The sequence below is a fragment of the Oncorhynchus mykiss genome, chromosome 19, assembly GCF_057628025.1.
Source record: "Oncorhynchus mykiss isolate SJ-2025 chromosome 19, ASM5762802v1, whole genome shotgun sequence".
Classification (NCBI taxonomy): Eukaryota; Metazoa; Chordata; class Actinopteri; order Salmoniformes; family Salmonidae; genus Oncorhynchus; species Oncorhynchus mykiss.
The window spans coordinates 7,391,578-7,418,357 of NC_143040.1; the positions used below are offsets into that span (position 1 = coordinate 7,391,578).

Consider the following 26,780-nt stretch of genomic DNA (forward strand, 5'->3'; position numbering starts at 1 on the left):
CGCTAAAACGGAGAATAAGGAGAATCCTCGCTGGGGAAAAGCTTAGACTATTTTCTGGGAATTCTCGGTTTCGAAGTTTGCGACTACAGACAATTATAATAATGTAGTTATTGGCAGGGAAACTCAATCATTTCAATAGCGGGACACTAAGGTTCGTATTTCAGCTTTGAAACCGATAGAATAAAATTGATTTTAGATTGTAATTCATCTATTTGTATGTTTTGCCTGAAAAAAATACGGTCGCTAGTGTTTGTATAAGATATGAACTGAGCGTTTAATATGTTGTTTAGATTGAATTGAAAGAAGAATTCGTTCAAAATAATGGCGAGACAATTTCGATGTAATACGCTATTTTGCCCAAAATGATCTGGTGGAATAATGTATTGAGATGGGAGTCGTATTTAAATAAAATGTATCATAGAAGAGAAAGTCACCTAAACCTGATTAAATGTAGGGAATAACGGAGAGATACGATACAGTTTTTTGCCACCAGGATGATATATTTTTTTATGAATCGACTGACATACGATAAATTTAGCACAGGACATGGTACGTTTAAATGTTAGGGTATAGAAAGTTGAGAAGTTCGGTTGGCTTTACTTTGTTGATAGAATTTAAAGCAGAACTCAATCTGAATAGGGAATATATATATTTTACAGAGGCAGGCTGACTTGCGGCGTCATTTTACGTTGGCTACACAACACCGTTCCTCAAATTATGACAGAGAAAATGGGTTGTGGCATTTAGAGGGAAAATGCGTGCATATAGCTTTGAGTTACTTTTCAAAAGTAGCTAAAAGTTCCAAATACATTTTTTTTAAGGAGCTGAAAATCGTAAGGATAGTCTGAAAAGATGCTACAGCTAGCAACGGAATTACTAGGCGTTCCATTGGGCTATATTTGACTATAAATGAGGTAAGAATAGTTGAATCGTAAAAAGTTGTGATTGTTTCCCGAGTATTGATTTGTGGTTAGGTAACACCAGTGAATTCAAATAAGAAGTAAACGTATTCTAAACATTATCTGTTTTCATCACGGGGAAATATGAAATATCTACAATAGGGTATGGCTGGCTAGGAATGTCTTATCTTAAAGGGACAGTGCACGTCAATCACAGTGGTTTGAGTGTATGGCAGTGTATAAAATATTTTGGGGCGACAATTTGGAGACTGAATGAGTTACATGAAACATCAAGAGATTTTAAACAAACGATTTGAAGGGATTATCAGAATTATTGGGTGTCGTTGTTGTAGTAAACGTTTGGGTTAAGGGGATTTCCCTGTTCCCAGAGACAAGATATCTTAAAGGGGTACACTCACATATGGAACATTAGGAGTTTTATTTTCTGAGTTTTAATTACACAAGTGAATTTTGATTTGAAGTGTAAATGGTTCTTTAATAGGTCTAATGTGGTATGGAACATCACTATTAAAGGGTGGTATAACCATTGACCAAGCTTCCATGGCTCTCCCAGTTGGTCTGATCAGCCACAGGGGGAGCTATTTGAATAATGAATTTGTCGTCATGGGACATACTGGTTTTTAAGGTAAATGTATTATAATGGAGTTTATATTACTGCAACAGGAACAGAAATCATATTAATCATCGATAATAAATGGGAGTGGATGGTCCTTTGAGGTTTGGACAGGACACCGTATTAAGCCAATAGGGCAGGAAATTACATAGAAAAATAAGTTTCAGTTTTTAGGGGTGATAAAATACTGTAGATAAGGTATTCCACACACTATGCAACATATATTAATCACCCTGTCATCTTAGATTTTCAAAATATGCTTTACAGCCAAAGCAAGACAAGCATTTGTGTAAGTTTATCGATAGCCTAGCATAGTATTATGTCCCGCTAGCAGCAGGTAACTTGGTCACGAAAATCAGAAAAGCAATCAAATTAAATCGTTTACCTTTGTTGAGCTTCGGATGTTTTCACTCACGAGACTCCCAGTTAACCAAACCTGTATGTCCAGGATTTATGCACTACAGGTGAACTACAGGATAAGGTGATTCCCTCAACCCAGTCCCTGAGGAGGATAGACGGGAAGCAGCCCGGTGGGAGGGGCCATACCAAGTACTCCTGGTGACTGTCTACGCGAGGAGGATAGACGGGAAGCAGCCCGGTGGGCGGGGCCATACCAAGTAATCCTGGTGACTGTCTACGCGAGGAGGATAGACGGGAAGCAGCCCGGTGGGTGGGGCCATACCAAGTACTCCTGGTGACTGTCTACGCGAGGAGGATAGATGGGAAGCAGCCCGGTGGGAGGGGCCATACCAAGTACTCCTGGTGACTGTCTACGCGAGGAGGATAGACGGGAAGCAGCACGGTGGGCGGGACCATACCAAGTACTCCTGGTGACTGTCTACGCGAGGAGGATAGACGGGAAGCAGCCCGGTGGGCGGAGCCATACCAAGTACTCCTGGTGACTGTCTACGCAGGAGGATAGACGGGAAGCAGCCCGGTGGGCGGGGCCATACCAAGTACTCCTGGTGACTGTCTACGCAGGAGGATAGACGGGAAGCAGCCCGGTGGGCGGGGCCATACCAAGTACTCCTGGTGACTGTCTACGCAGGAGGATAGACGGGAAGCAGCCCGGTGGGCGGGGCCATACCAAGTACTCCTGGTGACTGTCTACGCGAGGAGGATAGACGGGAAGCAGCACGGTGGGCGAGACCATACCAAGTACTCCTGGTGACTGTCTACGCGAGGAGGATAGACGGGAAGCAGCACGGTGGGCGAGACCATACCAAGTACTCCTGGTGACTGTCTACGCAGGAGGATGGACGGGAAGCAGCCCGGTGGGCGGGGCCATACCAAGTACTCCTGGTGCCTGTCTACGCAGGAGGATAGACGGGAAGCAGCACGGTGGGCGGGGCCATACCAAGTACTCCTGGTGACTGTCTACGCGAGGAGGATAGACGGGAAGCAGCCCGGTGGGCGGGACCATACCAAGTACTCCTGGTGACTGTCTACGCAGGAGGATAGACGGGAAGCAGCACGGTGGGCGGGGCCATACCAAGTACTCCTGGTGACTGTCTACGCGAGGAGGATAGACGGGAAGCAGCCCGGTGGGCGGGACCATACCAAGTACTCCTGGTGACTGTCTACGCAGGAGGATAGACGGGAAGCAGCACGGTGGGCGGGGCCATACCAAGTACTCCTGGTGACTGTCTACGCGAGGAGGATAGACGGGAAGCAGCCCGGTGGGCGGGACCATACCAAGTACTCCTGGTGACTGTCTACGCAGGAGGATAGACGGGAAGCAGCACGGTGGGCGGGGCCATACCAAGTACTCCTGGTGACTGTCTACGCGAGGAGGATAGACGGGAAGCAGCCCGGTGGGCGGGACCATACCAAGTACTCCTGGTGACTGTCTACGCAGGAGGATAGACGGGAAGCAGCCCGGTGGGCGGGGCCATACCAAGTACTCCTGGTGCCTGTCTACGCGGTGAGGATAGACGGGAAGCAGCCCGGTGGGCGGGGTCATACCAAGTACTCCTGGTGACTGTCTACGCGGTGAGGATAGACGGGAAGCAGCCCGGTGGGCGGGGTCATACCAAGTACTCCTGGTGCCTGTCTACGCGGTGAGGATAGACGGGAAGCAGCCCGGTGGGCGGGGCCATACCAAGTACTCCTGGTGACTGTCTACGCAGGAGGATAGACGGGAAGCAGCCCGGTGGGCGGGGTCATACCAAGTACTCCTGGTGACTGTCTACGCGGTGAGGATAGACGGGAAGCAGCCCGGTGGGCGGGGCCATACCAAGTACTCCTGGTGACTGTCTACGCAGGAGGATAGACGGGAAGCAGCCCGGTGGGCGGGGTCATACCAAGTACTCCTGGTGCCTGTCTACGCGGTGAGGATAGACGGGAAGCAGCCCGGTGGGCGGGGTCATACCAAGTACTCCTGGTGACTGTCTACGCGAGGAGGATAGACGGGAAGCAGCACGGTGGGCGGGACCATACCAAGTACTCCTGGTGACTGTCTACGCGAGGAGGATAGACGGGAAGCAGCACGGTGGGCGGGACCATACCAAGTACTCCTGGTGACTGTCTACGCGGTGAGGATAGACGGGAAGCAGCACGGTGGGCGGGACCATACCAAGTACTCCTGGTGACTGTCTACGCGAGGAGGATAGACGGGAAGCAGCACGGTGGGCGGGACCATACCAAGTACTCCTGGTGACTGTCTACGCGAGGAGGATAGACGGGAAGCAGCCCGGTGGGCGGGGCCATACCAAGTACTCCTGGTGACTGTCTACGCAGGAGGATAGACGGGAAGCAGCCCGGTGGGCGGGGCCATACCAAGTACTCCTGGTGACTGTCTACGCAGGAGGATAGACGGGAAGCAGCCCGGTGGGCGGGGCCATACCAAGTACTCCTGGTGACTGTCTACGCGAGGAGGATAGACGGGAAGCAGCACGGTGGGCGAGACCATACCAAGTACTCCTGGTGACTGTCTACGCGAGGAGGATAGACGGGAAGCAGCACGGTGGGCGAGACCATACCAAGTACTCCTGGTGACTGTCTACGCAGGAGGATGGACGGGAAGCAGCCCGGTGGGCGGGGCCATACCAAGTACTCCTGGTGCCTGTCTACGCAGGAGGATAGACGGGAAGCAGCACGGTGGGCGGGGCCATACCAAGTACTCCTGGTGACTGTCTACGCGAGGAGGATAGACGGGAAGCAGCCCGGTGGGCGGGACCATACCAAGTACTCCTGGTGACTGTCTACGCAGGAGGATAGACGGGAAGCAGCACGGTGGGCGGGGCCATACCAAGTACTCCTGGTGACTGTCTACGCGAGGAGGATAGACGGGAAGCAGCCCGGTGGGCGGGACCATACCAAGTACTCCTGGTGACTGTCTACGCAGGAGGATAGACGGGAAGCAGCACGGTGGGCGGGGCCATACCAAGTACTCCTGGTGACTGTCTACGCGAGGAGGATAGACGGGAAGCAGCCCGGTGGGCGGGACCATACCAAGTACTCCTGGTGACTGTCTACGCAGGAGGATAGACGGGAAGCAGCACGGTGGGCGGGGCCATACCAAGTACTCCTGGTGACTGTCTACGCGAGGAGGATAGATGGGAAGCAGCCCGGTGGGCGGGACCATACCAAGTACTCCTGGTGACTGTCTACGCAGGAGGATAGACGGGAAGCAGCCCGGTGGGCGGGGCCATACCAAGTACTCCTGGTGCCTGTCTACGCGGTGAGGATAGACGGGAAGCAGCCCGGTGGGCGGGGTCATACCAAGTACTCCTGGTGACTGTCTACGCGGTGAGGATAGACGGGAAGCAGCCCGGTGGGCGGGGTCATACCAAGTACTCCTGGTGCCTGTCTACGCGGTGAGGATAGACGGGAAGCAGCCCGGTGGGCGGGGCCATACCAAGTACTCCTGGTGACTGTCTACGCAGGAGGATAGACGGGAAGCAGCCCGGTGGGCGGGGTCATACCAAGTACTCCTGGTGACTGTCTACGCGGTGAGGATAGACGGGAAGCAGCCCGGTGGGCGGGGCCATACCAAGTACTCCTGGTGACTGTCTACGCAGGAGGATAGACGGGAAGCAGCCCGGTGGGCGGGGTCATACCAAGTACTCCTGGTGCCTGTCTACGCGGTGAGGATAGACGGGAAGCAGCCCGGTGGGCGGGGTCATACCAAGTACTCCTGGTGACTGTCTACGCGAGGAGGATAGACGGGAAGCAGCACGGTGGGCGGGACCATACCAAGTACTCCTGGTGACTGTCTACGCGAGGAGGATAGACGGGAAGCAGCACGGTGGGCGGGACCATACCAAGTACTCCTGGTGACTGTCTACGCGGTGAGGATAGACGGGAAGCAGCACGGTGGGCGGGACCATACCAAGTACTCCTGGTGACTGTCTACGCGAGGAGGATAGACGGGAAGCAGCACGGTGGGCGGGACCATACCAAGTACTCCTGGTGACTGTCTACGCGAGGAGGATAGACGGGAAGCAGCCCGGTGGGCGGGGCCATACCAAGTACTCCTGGTGACTGTCTACGCAGGAGGATAGACGGGAAGCAGCCCGGTGGGCGGGGCCATACCAAGTACTCCTGGTGACTGTCTACGCAGGAGGATAGACGGGAAGCAGCCCGGTGGGCGGGGCCATACCAAGTACTCCTGGTGACTGTCTACGCGAGGAGGATAGACGGGAAGCAGCACGGTGGGCGAGACCATACCAAGTACTCCTGGTGACTGTCTACGCGAGGAGGATAGACGGGAAGCAGCACGGTGGGCGAGACCATACCAAGTACTCCTGGTGACTGTCTACGCAGGAGGATGGACGGGAAGCAGCCCGGTGGGCGGGGCCATACCAAGTACTCCTGGTGCCTGTCTACGCAGGAGGATAGACGGGAAGCAGCACGGTGGGCGGGGCCATACCAAGTACTCCTGGTGACTGTCTACGCGAGGAGGATAGACGGGAAGCAGCCCGGTGGGCGGGACCATACCAAGTACTCCTGGTGACTGTCTACGCAGGAGGATAGACGGGAAGCAGCACGGTGGGCGGGGCCATACCAAGTACTCCTGGTGACTGTCTACGCGAGGAGGATAGACGGGAAGCAGCCCGGTGGGCGGGACCATACCAAGTACTCCTGGTGACTGTCTACGCAGGAGGATAGACGGGAAGCAGCACGGTGGGCGGGGCCATACCAAGTACTCCTGGTGACTGTCTACGCGAGGAGGATAGACGGGAAGCAGCCCGGTGGGCGGGACCATACCAAGTACTCCTGGTGACTGTCTACGCAGGAGGATAGACGGGAAGCAGCACGGTGGGCGGGGCCATACCAAGTACTCCTGGTGACTGTCTACGCGAGGAGGATAGACGGGAAGCAGCCCGGTGGGCGGGACCATACCAAGTACTCCTGGTGACTGTCTACGCAGGAGGATAGACGGGAAGCAGCCCGGTGGGCGGGGCCATACCAAGTACTCCTGTTGCCTGTCTACGCGGTGAGGATAGACGGGAAGCAGCCCGGTGGGCGGGGTCATACCAAGTACTCCTGGTGACTGTCTACGCGGTGAGGATAGACGGGAAGCAGCCCGGTGGGCGGGGTCATACCAAGTACTCCTGGTGCCTGTCTACGCGGTGAGGATAGACGGGAAGCAGCCCGGTGGGCGGGGTCATACCAAGTACTCCTGGTGACTGTCTACGCGGTGAGGATAGACGGGAAGCAGCACGGTGGGCGGGACCATACCAAGTACTCCTGGTGACTGTCTACGCGGTGAGGATAGACGGGAAGCAGCACGGTGGGCGGGACCATACCAAGTACTCCTGGTGACTGTCTACGCGAGGAGGATAGACGGGAAGCAGCACGGTGGGCGGGACCATACCAAGTACTCCTGGTGACTGTCTACGCGGTGAGGATAGCCGAAAGAGCTCCCGGGGTGCATATCACACATTGTAGGAGGGTAGGACACACTGACACTGTCGACCATTACAGAAGTAGGAGAGGAACCGCAACCAATAGGGTACGGGGATCAAACTTCTACTGAAGATTCCCTTATACCTGACTTTTTCCCAGCTGTGAGCGTTCATAGAAGTGAAAGTGTGTCTTGGCCTCTTGCTGATGATGTGTTCTCTGGGAAAAGGGTGGTGCTTCATCGGAGTGCTGTTAGGTCTGAGCTGTCTTATCGTGGGTGCCATATTTCTGATACAGCACGTCCCACCTGAGTATGCAGAGCGTGGTAATTTGACCCATGGTTTAGACTGAGGATTTTGTTCCAAACAAGCATAAGAGATCCCTAGATCTGGGTAGACAGGAAGTTAGAGTAGAGGTTGGGAAGGATCTCTCAATGGAGGTTTATGTAGACCAAATGGGGTCTCTAACTACATGGCAGTCTAGGACTCTGAGCCATTATGGTATATATCGGTACAGGTCCCCATGTTGATCGTGGACACAGGTCATAGCAAATACGGAGAGAGAGGGCTATATGAATCCACTCATCCAGTATGGAAGAAGGTGGAGTATAGTGAAGGTGAGAGTTTTTGACTGTAATCCGGAGAGAGGGATGTATTGCATAAAGATACGCCTTACCCTTAATTAAAAAAAGTAATGAAACAGCATCTAGGGTTATGGTATGTTGGATTTGACCAGTTTTTGGTCGACACCCTAGTACGGTTCCGGGTAGAGGAGGTTAGGCTAGTATGGTAAAGCTGTTCACCAAAGCAGGAATGTCAGATAATGACAGTTGTATTGATTTGTACTATTTATATCCACAGGTTCCCCTTTAAATCAAGACTTCCTCCCTTTACAGTGACCGGAGGAGATTATTACTGTTTGGCCCGGTATAGTACTCATGGGAAATATGTGGGGGAAGTTAGTACTTGCAATAGGACAGAGAATATTACCACTGATGAGACCATGTCTAATTTGACAGGCTGGTTGAACTCTGGGGATTTCAATACGGCAAGGTGGGCCAGGGCTGACATCTGGAGGTTGTGTGGGGGAATGATGTTATGGCCAGGTTTTACCGGCAGATTGGACAGGATTATGCTCCCTTGGACATTTGGGAACGCCTTTCACACTCATTCAACACCAAGACATGAAGTTGGCCAAACGGGAGAAAAGAAGTACTCCATCTGGGTCTTTTGACGAGAGAATATATATATTGATAACATTGGGGTTCTACGGGGAATACCAGACAAGTTCAAAGCAAGAAATCAGATCGTAGCAGGATTAGAGTTAAGTATTTTCTAGTGATCCACACTCAAATAAGAATGTGAACTGGATCAATTATATTTAGGATTATCCACAGTGCTTCGTCAATTATACCAGAGATGTAATGAATGACTTGGCAGAATATAATTAATCTTTGATACACTCAACAGAGTTGAGTTATGTACTAGACTGGTGGGGGTCAGGGAGAGAGTTGAGTTATGTACTAGACTGGTGGGGGTCAGTGGGAGAGTTGAGTTATGTACTAGACTGGTGGGGGTCAGGGAGAGAGTTGAGTTATGTACTAGACTGGTGGGGGTCAGGGAGAGAGTTGAGTTATGTACTAGACTGGTGGGGGTCAGGGAGAGAGTTGAGTGATGTACTAGACTGGTGGGGGTCAGGGAGAGAGGACTGAATAGTGGAACATGCTGCTAGTCTGTATGACTTTAATCTCGTAAGTTCTTTACTTCAATGATGTGAGATAAACTTCTCAGCAACTTATCTTTGATCAGTGGTTGAACCAAGCTACCAACAGCAAACTCATCTGTTCTGAAAACCCCCACAGGAAACTGCTCACAGGGCAGCACCGTTTCATAGTGTCTGCTATAATATCACCTCTAACTTTCTACTGCCTGAGTTCACCTCTTATAAGGGTTTACTGGACAACTTGAATAAGGTCTGGATGACTTATATGGAAAACAGTACGACAAAAGAAGTCTGTATTGAAAAGATGCCCACTTCCTGTTTTCAATAGCTACTGGGTTGCTCAGTCCTACCCTGGGGGTCTGCTGTCCTGTGTGTTGTCACTCTGGCCTTGACCTAACACACCTGTAACCAATAATGAATGTTTCACTAAGACCCTAAAGCTGAGTGGGATGTGTTGGGTTGGGGCTCTGCAGGGCAGTGGACACATAGGGACAGAACAGGGAGACCCAGCTATATTGTGTGGATGTTAAACAGCTCTACAGTACTACTAGGTCATAAGATATTAATTGGGCTGTTTCTGTGTTAATATATGTGCAGGTGTTTCCAAACCTTTCCCTTGGGATGAAAACAAAAACAAAAGGTAGGAAGGAAATTGTGTTGCAGAGAGTTGAGTTATGTACTAGACTGGTGGGGGTCAGGGAGAGAGTTGAGTTATGTACTAGACTGGTGGGGGTCAGGGAGAGAGTTGAGTTATGTACTAGACTGATGGGGGTCAGAGAGAGAGTTGAGTTATGTACTAGACTGGTGGGAGTCAGGGAGAGAGTTGAGTTATGTACTAGACTGGTGGGGGTCAGGGAGAGAGTTGAGTTATGTACTAGACTGGTGGGAGTCAGGGAGAGAGTTGAGTTATGTACTAGACTGGTGGGGGTCAGGGAGAGAGTTGAGTTATGTACTAGACTGGTGGGAGTCAGGGAGAGAGTTGAGTTATGTACTAGACTGGTGGGGGTCAGGGAGAGAGTTGAGTTATGTACTAGACTGGTGGGAGTCAGGGAGAGAGATGAGTTATGTACTAGACTAGTGGGAGTCAGGGAGAGAGTTGAGTTATGTACTAGACTGGTGGGAGTCAGGGAGAGAGTTGAGTTATGTGCTAGACTGGTGGGGGTCAGGGAGAGAGATGAGTTATGTACTAGACTGGTGGGGGTCAGGGAGAGAGTTGAGTTATGTACTAGACTGGTGGGGGTCAGGGAGAGAGTTGAGTTATGTGCTAGACTGGTGGGGGTCAGGGAGAGAGATGAGTTATGTACTAGACTAGTGGGAGTCAGGGAGAGAGTTGAGTTATGTACTAGACTGGTGGGAGTCAGGGAGAGAGTTGAGTTATGTGCTAGACTGGTGGGGGTCAGGGAGAGAGATGAGTTATGTACTAGACTGGTGGGGGTCAGGGAGAGAGTTGAGTTATGTACTAGACTGGTGGGGGTCAGGGAGAGAGTTGAGTTATGTGCTAGACTGGTGGGGGTCAGGGAGAGAGATTAGTTATGTACTAGACTAGTGGGAGTCAGGGAGAGAGTTGAGTTATGTACTAGACTGGTGGGAGTCAGGGAGAGAGTTGAGTTATGTACTAGACTGGTGGGGGTCAGGGAGAGAGTTGAGTTATGTACTAGACTAGTGGGAGTCAGGGAGAGAGTTGAGTTATGTACTAGACTAGTGGGAGTCAGGGAGAGAGTTGAGTTATGTACTAGACTGGTGGGAGTCAGGGAGAGAGTTGAGTTATGTACTAGACTGGTGGGGGTCAGGGAGAGAGTTGAGTTATGTACTAGACTGGTGGGGGTCAGGGAGAGAGTTGAGTTATGTACTAGACTGGTGGGAGTCAGGGAGAGAGTTGAGTTATGTACTAGACTGGAGGGGGTCAGGGAGAGAGTTGAGTTATGTACTAGACTGGTGGGGGTCAGGGAGAGAGTTGAGTTATGTACTAGACTGGTGGGGGTCAGGGAGAGAGTTGAGTTATGTACTAGACTGGTGGGGGTCAGGGAGAGAGTTGAGTTATGTACTAGACTGGTGGGAGTCAGGGAGAGAGTTGAGTTATGTACTAGACTGGTGGGGGTCAGGGAGAGAGTTGAGTTATGTACTAGACTGGTGGGGGTCAGGGAGAGAGTTGAGTTATGTACTAGACTGGTGGGGGTCAGTGGGAGAGTTGAGTTATGTACTAGACTGGTGGGGGTCAGGGAGAGAGTTGAGTTATGTACTAGACTGGAGGGGGTCAGGGAGAGAGTTGAGTTATGTACTAGACTGGTGGGGGTCAGGGAGAGAGTTGAGTTATGTACTAGACTGGTGGGGGTCAGGGAGAGAGTTGAGTTATGTACTAGACTGGTGGGGGTCAGGGAGAGAGTTGAGTTATGTACTAGACTGGTGGGGGTCAGGGAGAGAGTTGAGTTATGTACTAGACTGGTGGGAGTCAGGGAGAGAGTTGAGTTATGTACTAGACTGGAGGGGGTCAGGGAGAGAGTTGAGTTATGTACTAGACTGGTGGGGGTCAGGGAGAGAGTTGAGTTATGTACTAGACTGGTGGGGGTCAGGGAGAGAGTTGAGTTATGTACTAGACTGGTGGGGGTCAGGGAGAGAGTTGAGTTATGTACTAGACTGGTGGGAGTCAGGGAGAGAGTTGAGTTATGTACTAGACTGGTGGGAGTCAGGGAGAGAGTTGAGTTATGTACTAGACTGGTGGGAGTCAGGGAGAGAGTTGAGTTATGTACTAGACTGGTGGGGGTCAGGGAGAGAGTTGAGTTATGTACTAGACTGGTGGGGGTCAGGGAGAGAGTTGAGTTATGTACTAGACTGGTGGGGGTCAGGGAGAGAGTTGAGTTATGTACTAGACTGGTGGGGGTCAGTGGGAGAGTTGAGTTATGTACTAGACTGGTGGGGGTCAGGGAGACAGTTGAGTTATGTACTAGACTGGAGTGGGTCAGGGAGAGAGTTGAGTTATGTACTAGACTGGTGGGGGTCAGGGAGAGAGTTGAGTTATGTACTAGACTGGTGGGGGTCAGGGAGAGAGTTGAGTTATGTACTAGACTGGTGGGGGTCAGGGAGAGAGTTGAGTTATGTAGTAGACTGGTGGGGGTCAGGGAGAGAGTTGAGTTATGTACTAGACTGGTGGGGGTCAGGGAGAGAGTTGAGTTATGTACTAGACTGGTGGGGGTCAGTGGGAGAGTTGAGTTATGTACTAGACTGGTGGGGGTCAGGGAGAGAGTTGAGTTATGTACTAGACTGGTGGGGGTCAGTGGGAGAGTTGAGTTATGTACTAGACTGGTGGGGGTCAGGGAGAGAGTTGAGTTATGTACTAGACTGGTGGGGGTCAGGGAGAGAGATGAGTTATGTACTAGACTGGTGGGGGTCAGGGAGAGAGTTGAGTTATGTACTAGACTGGTGGGGGTCAGGGAGAGAGGACTGAATAGTGGAACATGCTGCTAGTCTGTATGACTTTAATCTCGTAAGTTCTTTACTTCAATGATGTGAGATAAACTTCTCAGCAACTTATCTTTGATCAGTGGTTGAACCAAGCTACCAACAGCAAACTCATCTGTTCTGAAAACCCCCACAGGAAACTGCTCACAGGGCAGCAATGTTTCATAGTGTCTGCTATAATGTCACCTCTAACTTTCTACTGCTTGAGTTCACCTCTTATAAGGGTTTACTGGACAACTTGAATAAGGTCTGGATGTCTTATATTGAAAACAGTACAACAAAAGGAGTCTATTGAAAAGATGCCCACTTCCTGTTTTCAATAGCTGCTGGGTTGTTCAGTCCTGCCCTGGGGGTCTGCTGTCCTGTGTGTTGTCACTCTGGCCTTGACTTAACACACCTGTAACCAATAATGAATGTTTCACTCAGACCCTAAAGCTGAGTGGGATGTGTTGGGTTGGGGCTCTGCAGGGCAGTGGACACATAGGGACAGGACAGGGAGACCCAGCTATATTGTGTGGATGTTAAAGAGCTCTACAGTTCTACTAGGCCTACTACATCTAGCTACATGTTGAACTTCCATCCTCTCAGGCCAGCTAGTTAACATTAGCCTACTACATCTAGCTACATGTTGAACTTCCATCCTCTCAGGCCAGCTAGTTAACATTAACCTACTACATCTAGCTACATGTTGAACTTCCATCCTCTCAGGCCAGCTAGTTAACATTAGCCTACTACATCTAGCTACAGTACATGTTGAACTTCTATCCTCTCAGGCCAGGGGCACAATGTAGGAATTTATAGTTGGAATAGAATCTCTGTTTTAATATTTGTCCAGTACAGAGAATTAAAACCACAAGTCCAAATCCCTATCTCCATCCATGGCTAATTTAGGAAAGGGACAATTTTAGCTAGCTAGACAAAACACAATGAGATGCATACAAGTTTTTATCCTGTAAATTATGACATTTGGCTTGTGATGTGATTGGTCTGAAGCCAAATCCAAACTGGCTTCCCTTTACACTTTTATTTTGGTGCACCAGGACCATTCACAGCTGAGCTCACTCAGTTTAGCTCAATGCTGATTGGCTAATAATTAGTTAAACATTTATCAAGGGAGGCCAAATGCTCACTGGCTTCCCTTTCATTCACTGCTGTGGGTGACAACATAATAAACCACACAGTATCTAGAACTACACAATTATTGCATTTTTACTGACTAGGAAATATAGTAAACCACACAGTATCTAGAACTACACAATTATTACATTTTTACTGACTAGGAAATATAGTAAACCCACACAGTATCTAGAACTACACAGCTACAAAATCTCAAAGTGAACTTAAATGCTATTTGGCCCTAAACAGACAGTACACGGTGGCAGACTATCTGACCACTGTGACTGATAGAAAACATAATTTTTTTTTGAAAATGTAGAGACTCAGTGACAATAGCCTTGCTATTGAGAGAGGTCATCATAGGCAGAGAGAAGACTGCCCACAAAATGAGTTGGATACTGAGCTGTACTTCCTAACCTGCCAAATGTACGACGATACATATTTCCCTCAGATTACAAAGACCCCAAAATATTTTGAAAACAATTATAATATTGACAAGCTCCTGTATCTGTTAGGTGAAATACCATAGTGTGTAATGATGTCAGCAGAATGTGTGACCTGTTGTGATGAGAACAGGGTAACCAGTGGAGAACAAACACCACAGTAAATAAAACCTAGGACTAGATTTATCACTTTAGTTCATTTCCCTTGACATTTGTACTTCTACTTTTTGTACACACAGCTCACACTGTCCTACACACACCAGCTGACTGAGAGGGCCTTAGTGGGACAGGCGGGCTGAGAGGGCCATAGAGTAGTCAGGTGGTTGAGAGGGCCATAAAGTAGCCATGTGGCTGAGAGGGCCCTAGTGGAGCCAGCTGGCTGAGAGGGCCCTAGTGGAGCCGGTTGGCTGAGAGGGCCCTAGTGGAGCCGGTTGGCTGAGAGGGCCCTAGTGGAGCCGGTTGGCTGAGATTGCCCTAGTGGAGCCGGCTGGCTGAGAGGGCCCTAGTGGAGCACTTCCCTTACTCTTGCTCTCTCCTCCATCATCTCTTTCCCCTCCCCTCTCTTCCCTCCCCTTCTCTCTCTTTCTCTCTCCACAATTCTCTCTAACCTCCCCTTCTCTCTCTTTCTCTCTCCACAATTCTCTCTCTCACCTCCCCTTCTCTCTAACCTCCCCTTCTCTCTCTTTCTCTCTCCACAATTCTCTCTCTACCCTCCCCTCCCCTTCTCTCTCTTTCTCTCTCCACAATTCTCTCTCTCACCTCCCCTTCTCTCTAACCTCCCCTTCTCTCTCTTTCTCTCTCCACAATTCTCTCTCACCTCCCCTTCTCTCTAACCTCCACTTCTCTCTCTTTGTCTCTCTCCTACACAAATCTCTCTCCCCTCCCTCTTTTCTCACCCTCCTCTCTCCCTCACCCTCCCATGTCCCCTCCTATCCTCTGCTCTCCACACCTCTCCTCTCTCCTCCCTCTTGCTCTGATAATCTCTCTCTCTTCCTCTCTTGCGCGCACGCTTTCTCTCTCATTCTCTCTCTCTCGTTCTCTTTCTCTTCTTGACATATAGTGTTGGACCTGTTGATCTTGACTCAGTTCATAGACCTCTATCATCTACACCCCTCCCTTCTCCTACTCTAACATAACACCTATATAATACATAATATATACTCTCATTCATTTACATAGAGACAGATACAATCAATCATTGACACACTGAATATACAACAGTCAGATGCATGACACCATCACAACTTAACTGACATTAGTGCCTGTCCCCAGATGGACAGTTAGACTACAGTAAAGTACATTTACAGGTGATCACATCATTGTCCTGCTTTGAGACACATTTTTACTGTCTGCTTCCAGTTGTATGTTATTTTACTAACCCTGCAAATTATAATATATCTTACAATATCAAAACATATCTCAGTAACTGTCACAAGTGTATATCAGTGTAACAAAATCCTACCTCTGCTCCACAACAGGGTCATCAGTACCACTGCAGGTATCATATCTGTCTCTAACTGGGGCTCCACTGACGAAACAAGTCTACTGTCATAAAGAGAGGACTGAAGAGTGAGAAATACTGCTAGACTATATGACTTCTATCTCATTACGTCCTAACGTCAATGATGTGAGATTAACTTCTTAGCAACTTATCTTGGATCAGTGGTTGAACACACTACAGCAAACTGATATGTTAAAAAAACTCCACAGGAAACTGCTGGCAGAGCAGCAACATTTCACATAGTGTGTCCTATTGTGATAACATGCGTCTTGGTGAGAGGTGTAGGAGTCAGGCGCAGGAGAGCAGGGATGTCTGAGAAGCGTGTTTGATAATATAGTCCACCAATGCAAACGGCACAGAACAAAATCCCAAAACTACGCTCTCGAATAATCGTGCAAACACACGGAGGAACAAACACAGTTCCGACACTTTACATACACGTGCGTAATAGCGAAAAAACAACAAACATCAAATACCATCGAACGCAATACACACAAGTCTAATCCTGCACGAATTACGGCAGGTAACAGGTGCCCTATATACCCACAGAAATCAAAGCAATTGAAAACCAGGTGTGAAAAGGAACACAGACAAAACAAGCCGAGCGCCGCCCGAACAGGGAGAGGAGTTACCTTCGGTAGAAGTCGTGACACCTATAATATCACCTCTAACTTTATACTGCTTGAGTTCACCTCTTATAGAATATTAGCTTAATGTTCCAGCACCTAAATACTGTATAAACAGTACCAGCACCCAAAATGAGTACTGATGAGGTCTCATCGCAGGGGAAGGGGGGATGTGGTGTAGAAGCTAGAGGTCTGTTACCCAAGTCAACTCAAGAGAGGAAAAGGTTACTGGTTATGATGACATCATTAGTGAGAAGTCAGTGATAAAATATGAAGAGGAGAGGAGTGGAGAGAAGGGGAGAGGAGAGGAGAGGAGAGAAGGGGAGAGGGGAGAGGAGAAGGGGAGAGGAGAGGAGAGGGGAGGAGAGGAGAGGGGAGAGAAAAGAGGAGAGGGGAGGGAGAGGGGAGAGGAGAGGAGGGGAGAGGAGAGGAGAGGAGAGGAGAGAAGGGGAGAGGAGAGGAGAGGGGAGGAGAGGAGAGGGGAGAGAAAAGAGGAGAGGGGGGAGAAATGAAGAGGGGAGAAGAGGAGAGAGAGAAGAGGGGGGGGGGAGATGAGAGGGGGAGAAGAGGAGAGGGGAGATTAGCGGGGGAAGATGAGAGGGGTAGAAAAGGGGAGAGAGAGAAGTGGAGAGGGGAGAGAAGAAGAGTATGGGAGATGGGGGGGGGGTCCTGTTTGTCTCCCACCGTTCCACTCAGAGGACTATCAAATCAATCATCAAATCAATGTTATTTATAAAGCCCTTCTTACACAGCTGATGTCTCAAAGTGCTGTACAGAAACCCAGCCTACAACCCCAAACAGCAAGCAATGCTAGTGGCCATAAGAGGAACTGTCCTGTCAGTGTGTTTTTACTGCTGGCTCAAAACAACACATGACCTGCAAACAGGATATAATTCATGTGTGAGTACTAAAAGCACCTGAATGTAGTATATTATAGTATATTTATTATATATGTGGGTCTGATAAATAAACACGCTTAATGTTTGCTGTTTTATCACTCAGAAGAACATTGGGCACTATGTAACCAAACACATGTGAAACCTCATGATATGAGTGATAAGAAGTGTTTAAAAAGGTGAGTTCTGAACCGTGTAGACTACTGCACTACTTCTGAAGAAGACCAGAGTCATTTCAGAATGAAGACTGCTATAGTTCTGACGGTGTTGCTGTTCTGTATGTCTGGGGCCTGGACTCAGGGAGAGAGTGGAGGGGTGACTAGTAGTTGTCTGTCTGTCTGTCTGTCTGTCTGTCTGTCTGTCTGTCTGTCTGTCTGTCTGCAGTACATACAATACATCAACAAAAGTATGTGGACATCAGGATGGTAAGTTGGTGGTTGAAGATATCCCTCTAGTGGTGTGGGGGCTGTGCTTTGGCAAAGTGGGTGGGGTTATATCCTTCCTGTTTGGCCCTGTCTGGGGGTATCATCGGATGGGGCCACAGTGTCTCCTGACCCCTCCTGTCTCATCCTCCAGTAGTTGGGGGCTAGGGTCAGTTTGTTATATCTGGAGTACTTCTCCTGTCTTATTCGGTGTCCTGTGTGAATTTAAGTAAGCTCTCTCTAATTCTCTCTTTCTTTCTCTCTTTCTCTCTCTCTGAGGACCTGTTGCCCTAGGACCATGCCTCAGGACTACCTGGCGTGATGACTCCTTGCTGTCCCCAGTCCACCTGGCCGTGCTGCTGCTCCAGTTTCAACTGTTCTGCCTGCGGCTATGGAATCTTGACCTGTTCAGCAGACGTGCTACCTGTCCCAGACCTATTATTTGACCATGCTGGTAATTTATGAACATTTGAACATCTTGGCCATGTTCTGTTATAATCTCCACCCGGCACAGCCAGAAGAGGACTGGCCACCCCTCATAGCCTGGTTCCTCTCTAGGTTTCTTCCTAGGTTTTGGCCTTTCTAGGGAGTTTTCCTAGCCAACGTGCTTCAACACCTGCATTGCTTGCTGTTTGGGGTTTTAGGCCGGGTTTCTGTACAGCACTTTGAGATATCAGCTGATGTACGAAGGGCTATATAAATACATTTGATTTGATTCAGGTCCATCTCAGAAGCTCTACTGACCATCATCAATCAGTAGCTGGAGTTCCATCTCAGAAGATCTACTGACCATCATCAATCAGTAGCTGGAGTTCCATCTCAGAAGCTCCTCTCAGTTCAGACACAGTAGAACTCTAAGAACCTCATTCTGCTGCATCAAACAACCAGTTGATGCAGTATTATGACATCATCTTGTAATTTCACTAAGTGTATTGTCTAATGTGAACTGTGTAATCTACTATAATTTACAGTACTGTAGTATATTACTGTCAGCACTTCTAAGGGACATTTGAAACACGTATCCTGCATTGTTTTCTATTGGATCAACTGGTAGTTAAAACGACTAAATTGAAAAAAGATTTCAATATGTTGTGTTTTGGTGATTAAACCAACGTTCTAATTACATTTCACAATAAACTTATATTTTGAATCAATGGTTGTGTGGTGAGATGTTTACAATCCAAATGAATGAATGAATGACAGGTTTTGAATGAAAGACTGTCTGTGTCACAAGGTGACCAGTTAGGAGTTCTGTACTATGAGATGTGAAAATGTACCTCATAAAATTTATGATGTTTTAACTCTTCATCGTTGGGTCTCAGAGCATTTCACAGTAAAGTCTACACCTGTTGTATTCAACACATTTGTATTTATTTATCTGTTATTCTACCAGGTAAGTTGCCTGAGAACAACATTCTCATTTGCAGCAACGACCTGGGGAATAGTTACAGGGGAGAGGAGGGGGATGAATGAGCCAATTGTAAACTGGGGATTATTAGGTGACCGTGATGGTTTGAGGGTCAGATTGGGAATTTAGCCAGGACACCAGGGTTAACACCCCTACTCTTACGATAAGTGCCATGGGGTTTTTAATGACCTCAGAGAGTCAGGACATCCGTTTAACATCCCATCCGAAAGACAGCACCCTACACAGGGCAATGTCCCCAATCACTGCCCTGGGGCATTGGGATATTTTTTTTAGACCAGAGGAAAGAGTGCCTCCTACTGGCCCGCCAACACCACTTCCAGCAGCATCTGGTCTCCCATCCAGGGACTGACCAGGACCAATCCTGCTTAGCTTCAGAAGCAAGCCAGCAGTGGTATGCAGGATGGTATGCTGCTGGCCATTTAATGTATGTTTATGTATTTAAGACACTGCATCTCAGTGCAAGAGGTGTATAGGCTATATTACATGTATTTAGTGTATTATTGGGGCAGCAGGGTAGTGGTTAGAATGTTATATCAGGGTCAGACTGTATAGGCTATATTACATGTATTTAGTGTATTATTGGGGCAGCAGGGTAGTGGTTAGAATGTTATATAAGGGTCAGACTGTATAGGCTATATTACATGTATTTAGTGTATTATTGGGGCAGCAGGGTAGCCTAGTGGTTAGAATGTTATGTAAGGATCAGACTGTATAGGCTATATTACATGTATTTAGTGTATTATTGGGGCAGCAGGGTAGTGGTTAGAATGTTATGTAAGGATCAGACTGTATAGGCTATATTACATGTATTTAGTGTATTATTGGGGCAGCAGGGTAGTGGTTAGAATGTTATATAAGGGTCAGACTGTATAGGCTATATTACATGTATTTAGTGTATTATTGGGGCAGCAGGGTAGCCTAGTGGTTAGAATGTTATGTAAGGATCAGACTGTATAGGCTATATTACATGTATATAGTGTATTATTGGGGCAGCAGGGTAGCCTAGTGGTTAGAATGTTATGTAAGGATCAGACTGTATAGGCTATATTACATGTATTTAGTGTATTATTGGGGCAGCAGGGTAGTGGTTAGAATGTTATGTACGGATCAGACTGTATAGGCTATATTACATGTATTTAGTGTATTATTGGGGCAGAAGGGTAGCCTAGTGGTTAGAATGTTATGTAAGGATCAGACTGTATAGGCTATATTACATGTATTTAGTGTATTATTGGGGCAGCAGGGTAGCCTAGTGGTTAGAATGTTATATAAGGATCAGACTGTATAGGCTATATTACATGTATTTAGTGTATTATTGGGGCAGCAGGGTAGCCTAGTGGTTAGAATGTTATATCAGGGTCAGACTGTATAAAAGCCAAGTACTAAGAATGAAGAGTCAGTTCTTCCATGGAATTGTTCAGCTTTGTTACTGTTGGTAATAAAGTCTAGTTGAATTCACAGGTTCTGGTTTGGTGAAATAGTTGATTCAATATTTTCAACAACAGTCAATGTGTCTAAACTGTAAGAACTTTGAAATTAAGTTGTTTTCAAGTCGTTATTAACAACAACCTTCAACTAAAACCAAACGTATATTGGAAGTTGGGTATCGTCTTCTTTTCAACGTCTTTTCAATGACATTTAGCTTGGTGGTACAGCCCAATGTCAAAACACAGCTTTAATGTGTCCAAATCAATAACCAATATGCAGAAACCATTTGTGATACTGAAAACCTCAACATAAAATGTACCATCTGCACAAACATCTGCAACAATAATCATATTACTGAAACAAGCACCTTTTAAAATGCACCAGCACCAGAAACACTGTTGTTCTGACAAGTAGCAATAAATCACTGATATCAATTAGGGGGGAAATCAGGTTGTAGGTGCTGTTGAAACTAACACAACTAAAAACACATGGAAATGGGAGATATATTTTACCTCCCTGGTTAGAGGACAAATCAGGTTGTTGGTGCTGTTGAAACTAACACAACTAAAAACACATGGAAATGGGAGATATATTTTACCTCCCTGGTTAGAGGACAAATCAGGTTGTAGGTGCTGTTGAAACTAACACAACTAAAAACACATGGAAATGGGAGATATATTTTACCTCCCTAGTTAGAGGACAAATCAGGTTGTTGGTGCTGTTGAAACTAACACGACTAAAAACACATGGAAATGGGAGATATATTTTACCTCCCTGGTTAGAGGACAAATCAGGTTGTAGGTGCTGTTGAAACTAACACAACTAAAAAAAAACATGGAAATGGGAGATATATTTTACCTCCCTGGTTAGAGGACAAATCAGGTTGTAGGTGCTGTTGAAACGAACACAACTAAAAACACATGGAAATGGGAGATATATTTGACCTCCCTGGTTAGAGGACAAATCAGGTTGTTGGTGCTGTTGAAACTAACACAACTAAAAACACATGGAAATGGGAGATATATTTTACCTCCCTGGTTAGAGGACAAATCAGGTTGTAGGTGCTGTTGAAACTAACACAACTAAAAACACATGGAAATGGGAGATATATTTTACCTCCCTGGTTAGAGGACAAATCAGGTTGTTGGTGCTGTTGAAACTAACACAACTAAAAACACACATGGAAATGGGAGATATATTTTACCTCCCTGGTTAGAGGACAACCTGCAGAAGACAGTCAGCTACATTTTGGAGAGATGCATTTACATTTAGAGGTCGTTAAACAAAGGAACACAACACTTATTTTTCATCCCTCAGCGATATCATGTTGAAATCATTTGTGTGAGAGTGGGGAGATGAGGTTGTCCTGTTAAAACTAACAGCTCAAAAACCACATGGAATCTGGGAATAATGTGTACATCACTGGTTAGAGGACAACTTGTAGAAAACATCTAGCTACATTTTGATTCAAGTGGGTCACCAATGCTGTAAGTGTAACACAGCTCTTTTTTGTGTTAGTCACTTTCTGTTATATCATATAAATAGCACTCTTTCAATTCAGAGCCTGGATTTTCCCCCTGAGGCTAATATCCATATCATGCAGAAATCAATTGAACAGGGTGCAAACGTTTAGTGTTCTACATTGTTCTACATAAAACAATCTACATTGTGACATCATTAAAATACTCCTTCTACAATGTTTAAACATTCTACATTGTGACATCATTAAAATACCTCTACTACAATGTTAAAACATTCTACATTGTGACATCATTAAAATACTCCTACTACAATGTTTAAACATTCTACATTGTGACATCATTAAAATACCTCTACTACTACGTTTAAACATTCTACATTGTGACATTAATTCATTGATATCATGAAACAACTCCATCATTAATGTATTTTCTGATGTTTGATCAGAGATCTTTCATCAGAGTATCTCTTGTCACATTGACCACAGCTATGAGGTTTCTCTCCTGTGTGTGTTCTCTGGTGTATAATCAGATGACTAGATGTAGTAAAATTCTTCCCACATTGTTCACAGCTATAAGGTTTCTCTCCTGTGTGTATTCTCTGGTGTATAATCAGATGACTAGATGTAGTAAAATTCTTCCCACATTGTTCACAGCTATAAGGTTTCTCTCCTGTGTGTGTTCTCTGGTGTGATACCAGGTTGCTTGACTGAGTAAAATTCTTCCCACATTGATAACAGCTGTAAGATTTCTCTCCTGTGTGTTTTCTCTCGTGAGATAACAGGCTGCTTGACTGAGTAAAACTCTTCCCACATTGACCACAGCTATAAGATTTGTCTCCTGTGTGTGTTCTCTGGTGTACAATCCGATGGCTAGATGTAGTAAAACTCTTTCCACATTGATCACAGCTATAAGGTTTCTCTCCAGTGTGAATTCTCATGTGTACTTTTAGTGAATTTGATCTTAAGTAACTCTTCCCACAGTCAGAGCAGCAGTGAGATTTCTTCCCTGTTGGTCTCCACTGGTGTTTCTTGAGGTGTTCTGATCGGGAGGGACTCTTCCCTGCCTCGTCAGCTTCATGATGTTGTTGAGGCTCCCCAGAGGATCCACGATAGTCACGTCTCTCTCCTGTGTGAACAACAAGTCAGACAGATGGTTAAAGGCCCACAACAGCAGAAATCCACTGTAAAAGGTGATGCCAACAGCGTAGCCATGATATTGTACAACAAGTGACGTCTGTAATGAATGTTAAAATCATTTGACAATTGTCTTGAGACAGTCAAGTGAGCAACAATAGTCATAGTCTTGTTTTCACATTAGTTGTAACATCGATGATTGTCGGCTATAAATAAGTTATTACAGTTGCTGAACCACTAAGCAGTGTGCCAGACAACCTTTGGTCACCAATATAGGCCCCTTTCTGTGTTTGCTAAAATAGGCGCACGAGGGCAATGAATTGAATGTGAGAGTGGTTACATTTATTCAGCCCCCATCCCTCAGCTGTTTACCAAACCAAGTCTCAGGGCAGGCATTTTGTTGCCGTTTAAATCCTAGGTTGTCCCTTTAAAAAAGCCAAATCAATCGATCAACCAATCTGCAGATCAAACAATAACAAAGATGTCATTCCACCACTGTTTTGGTAATAAGATGATGGATGGGTCTGGAGAAATGTAACTACTCTCAAATTCATAGACAGACCTACGGATGCAAGGACTGACCATCCATGAAATCAACATGATAGTTTTAACCATGTTGAGGCTCTACAGTGTTGATTCACATTGTTTCTAAACATTGGAGTAAAAAAATCTTATTTGGGGTTCTGATGGGGTACAACAGTTGAACTAAGCTCATGAGGTATGTGTTATATTCTTCAACAATCAATGACTATAAATAATATAAATGTAGCAATTACATATTTCCCCTTTAACACCACACATCAGTTCAACAACTGCAGAGTTTGTGCCTCTGTTATTAAGACAGTACTTACTAGTGTTAATCACGGCCCGGTTTCTCAAAACCATCTTATGGCTAAGTTCACCGTCAGAACCATAGGATGCGTTAAGATGCGTTGGGGAAACCGGGCCCAGATATCCAGTTTCCTCCTCTTCGACCTTTTTCGATGTGACAGTCATCTCCCCCTCCTCCTCTTCGTCCTCCTCCTCCTCTTTCACTCCATAAACTGCAGCCTCCTCTCTCTCCGCTTCCTCTTCTTTTACTGTAACATCCTCCTCCTCTTTCACTCTGAACGAGACTTCCTTTTCTTTCACTGAAACGTCTTTCTCTTCTTCTTTCACGGTAACAGCCTCACCCTCTACTTGTTTTTGTATTGTAACATCCTTCTCTTCCTCCTCCTCTTTCAGGAGAGCTTCTTTCTCCGTCCAGAAGACCTCCTCTTCTTTAGCAGGAGGAGAGTAACTTAGTGAACTCATGGTCGGAGGAGATGTTCGCTAGCTAGCATTAGCAACTAGCCTAGCTCTAAGCTAATTTAGCAAACCAGCTAGCTGACAAACAACGTAATTATATAATTAAATGGGCCAACACGTACATACGACAGAAGTGTACACAGCGACTAATATACACCAAAACAGTGTAAAGAGAGTGAATGTTGTAGCTATGTTTGCTATAAAGCTACCGAGGTGTCTAACTGTTGTTGTTGAAGGAGCGTCCCGTCCACTAGATTATACGTCACACTGGCAGCGTCGCCTGAACCTAAAAGACGCACATCGCCATCTGCTGACTGGAGTGGCAACGCAGTTGAGGAACCAAAAGTTTATTTTTCATTTATTTCATTAAAGTTGATTATCATATTAAGTCGTTCAAAGAAAAGCATGTGTTGATTGATTCGTTTTTAATGAGTGAGAATTTAAAACAAACTCTAGACCCACTATATATTTACATTGAACCATAGTTCTGACATGGATAATTTAGACCCACTACATATTTACATTGAACCATAGTTCTGACATGGATCATTTTGAACTGAGGCATATCTTTTATCACAGCCAAAATGTGGTTTAGTCAATTCATCCAATTTTTCATGACTTTGTCAATCAACTTGTTCTTAATACATCTAAATCATGGTTGAGTGTTTCTGTATCAATAAGGACTTTTAACAAATTAAAATCATTTGGAGTCATTTTGACTCCAGCCAAAAGCACCTTTGATAAATAGGACGTTTATTTCAAATCAAAATCACATTTTATTGGTCACATACACGTGTTTAGCAAATGTTATTGCAGGTGTAGCAAAATGCTTGTGTTTCTAGCTCCGACAGTGCAGTAATATCTAACAAGTAATATCTAATAATTTCACAAATCTAAGTATTTGAATGTAGGTTCCTCTGTAGACATGATCCATCCCACCAGAGAATGGAGGGGCACCTGTATCAGTGGTTTTGACCAGATAGACACCTGCAGACACACAGTATAGTGCCTCCCATGTTCTCTCCTAAGATTGGACTTTCTATACCACGTATCACCTGACTGTGTACAAAACTGCCAATGATAGAAACCTCTTCCAGTCGTATACAGTGTATTCATTAAGTATTCAGACCCCTTCACTTATTCCACATTTAGTTACGTTACAACTTCATTCTAAAATTGAATGTTTTTCCCCTCATCAACCGACACACAATACCCCATAATGACAAACCAAAAACTGGTTTTCAGACATTTTCGCAAATGTCTTTACTTAAGTATTCAGACCCTTTGCTATGAGACTCGAAATTGAGCTCAGATGCATCCTGATTCCATTGGTCATCCTTGAGATGATTCTACAACTTGATTGGAGTCCACCTGTGGTAAATTCAATAAATTAGACATGGTTTGGAAAGGCACACACCTGTCTATATAAGGTCCCACAGTTGACAGTGCATGTCAGAGCAAAAACCAAGCCATGAGGTCAAAGAAATTGTCCGTAGAGCTCTGAGACAGGATTGTGTCGAGGCATAGATCTGGGGAAAGGTACCAAAAATGTCTGCAGCATTGACGGTCCCCATGAACACAATGGCCGCCATCATTCTTAAATGGAAGAAGTTTGGAACCACCAATACTCTTTCTAGAGCTGGCCGCCCGGCCAAACTGAGACATCGGGGGAGAAGGGCCTTGGTCAAGGAGGTGAACAAGAACCCGATGTTCACTCTGACAGAGCTCCAGATTTCCTCTGTGGAGACGGGAGAACCTTCCAGAAGGACAACCATCTCTGCAGCACTCCACCAATCAGGCCTTAATGTAGCAATGATTAAATTGTCAACATTTATTTCAATGGACAATTCTATGAACTGTTCTGTGAAATGTGTTGGCTAGAGATGACTTGCAGGAGCTTGCAGGGATTTGTAGTCTTGCATGTTGTCTACTTTGATGCTAATTAGCATTTTCAAATCTGAGAGTAAAGAGAGACAAATATATTGATAAGAGTATTTGTATTTATTATGGATCCCCATTAGTTCCTGCCAAGACAGCAGCTACTCTTCCTGGGGTTTATTGTGGATCCCCATTAGTTCCTGCCAAGGCAGCAGCTACTCTTCCTGGGGTTTATTATAGATCCCCATTAGTTCCTGCCAAGGCAGCAGCTACTCTTCCTGGGGTTTATTATGGATCCTCATTAGTTCCTTCCAAGGCAGCAGCTACTCTTCCTGGGGTTTATTATGGATCCCCATTAGTTCCTGTCAAGGCAGCAGCTACTCTTCCTGGGGTTTATTATGGATCCCAATTAGTTCCTGTCAAGGCAGCAGCTACTCTTCCTGGGGTTTATTATGGATCCCCATTAGTTCCTGCCAAGGCAGCAGCTACTCTTCCTGGGGTTTATTATGGATCCACATTAGTTCCTGCCAAGGCAGCAGCTGCTCTTCCTGGGATTTATTATAGATCCCCATTAGTTCC

General features: G+C 46.5%; 1 protein-coding gene and 1 long non-coding RNA gene across 2 annotated transcripts; one reads left to right on the forward strand and one right to left on the reverse strand.

The window, feature by feature from the left end:
* The first annotated feature begins 16,811 nt into the window (after positions 1-16,811).
* Positions 16,812-18,719, forward strand: LOC149974781 (uncharacterized). Its single transcript, XR_016488753.1, has 2 exons — positions 16,812-18,019; positions 18,286-18,719. It is a non-coding gene; the product is annotated as an uncharacterized LOC149974781 (long non-coding RNA).
* Positions 18,720-20,646: 1,927 nt separating this feature from the next.
* Positions 20,647-24,578, reverse strand: LOC149974782 (uncharacterized). The gene is made up of 2 exons (XM_090209994.1): positions 23,888-24,578; positions 20,647-23,028 (listed from the first exon to the last, which is right to left on the reverse strand). The coding sequence occupies exons 1-2, from the start codon at positions 24,327-24,329 to the stop codon at positions 22,322-22,324; spliced, it is 1,149 nt and encodes a 382-aa protein (XP_090066120.1). The 5' UTR covers positions 24,330-24,578; the 3' UTR covers positions 20,647-22,321.
* Positions 24,579-26,780: the final 2,202 nt, after the last annotated feature.

Excerpts from the sequence above, each read along its gene's own strand:
- LOC149974782 (XM_090209994.1), bottom strand. The coding sequence starts at position 24,329 with ATGAGTTCACTAAGTTACTCTCCTCCTGCTAAAGAAGAGGAGGTCTTC. Across the intron at positions 23,029-23,887 it reads CCGGGCCGTGATTAACACTA|GAGAGAGACGTGACTATCGT; the intron begins GTAAGTACTGTC and ends TTGTTCACACAG.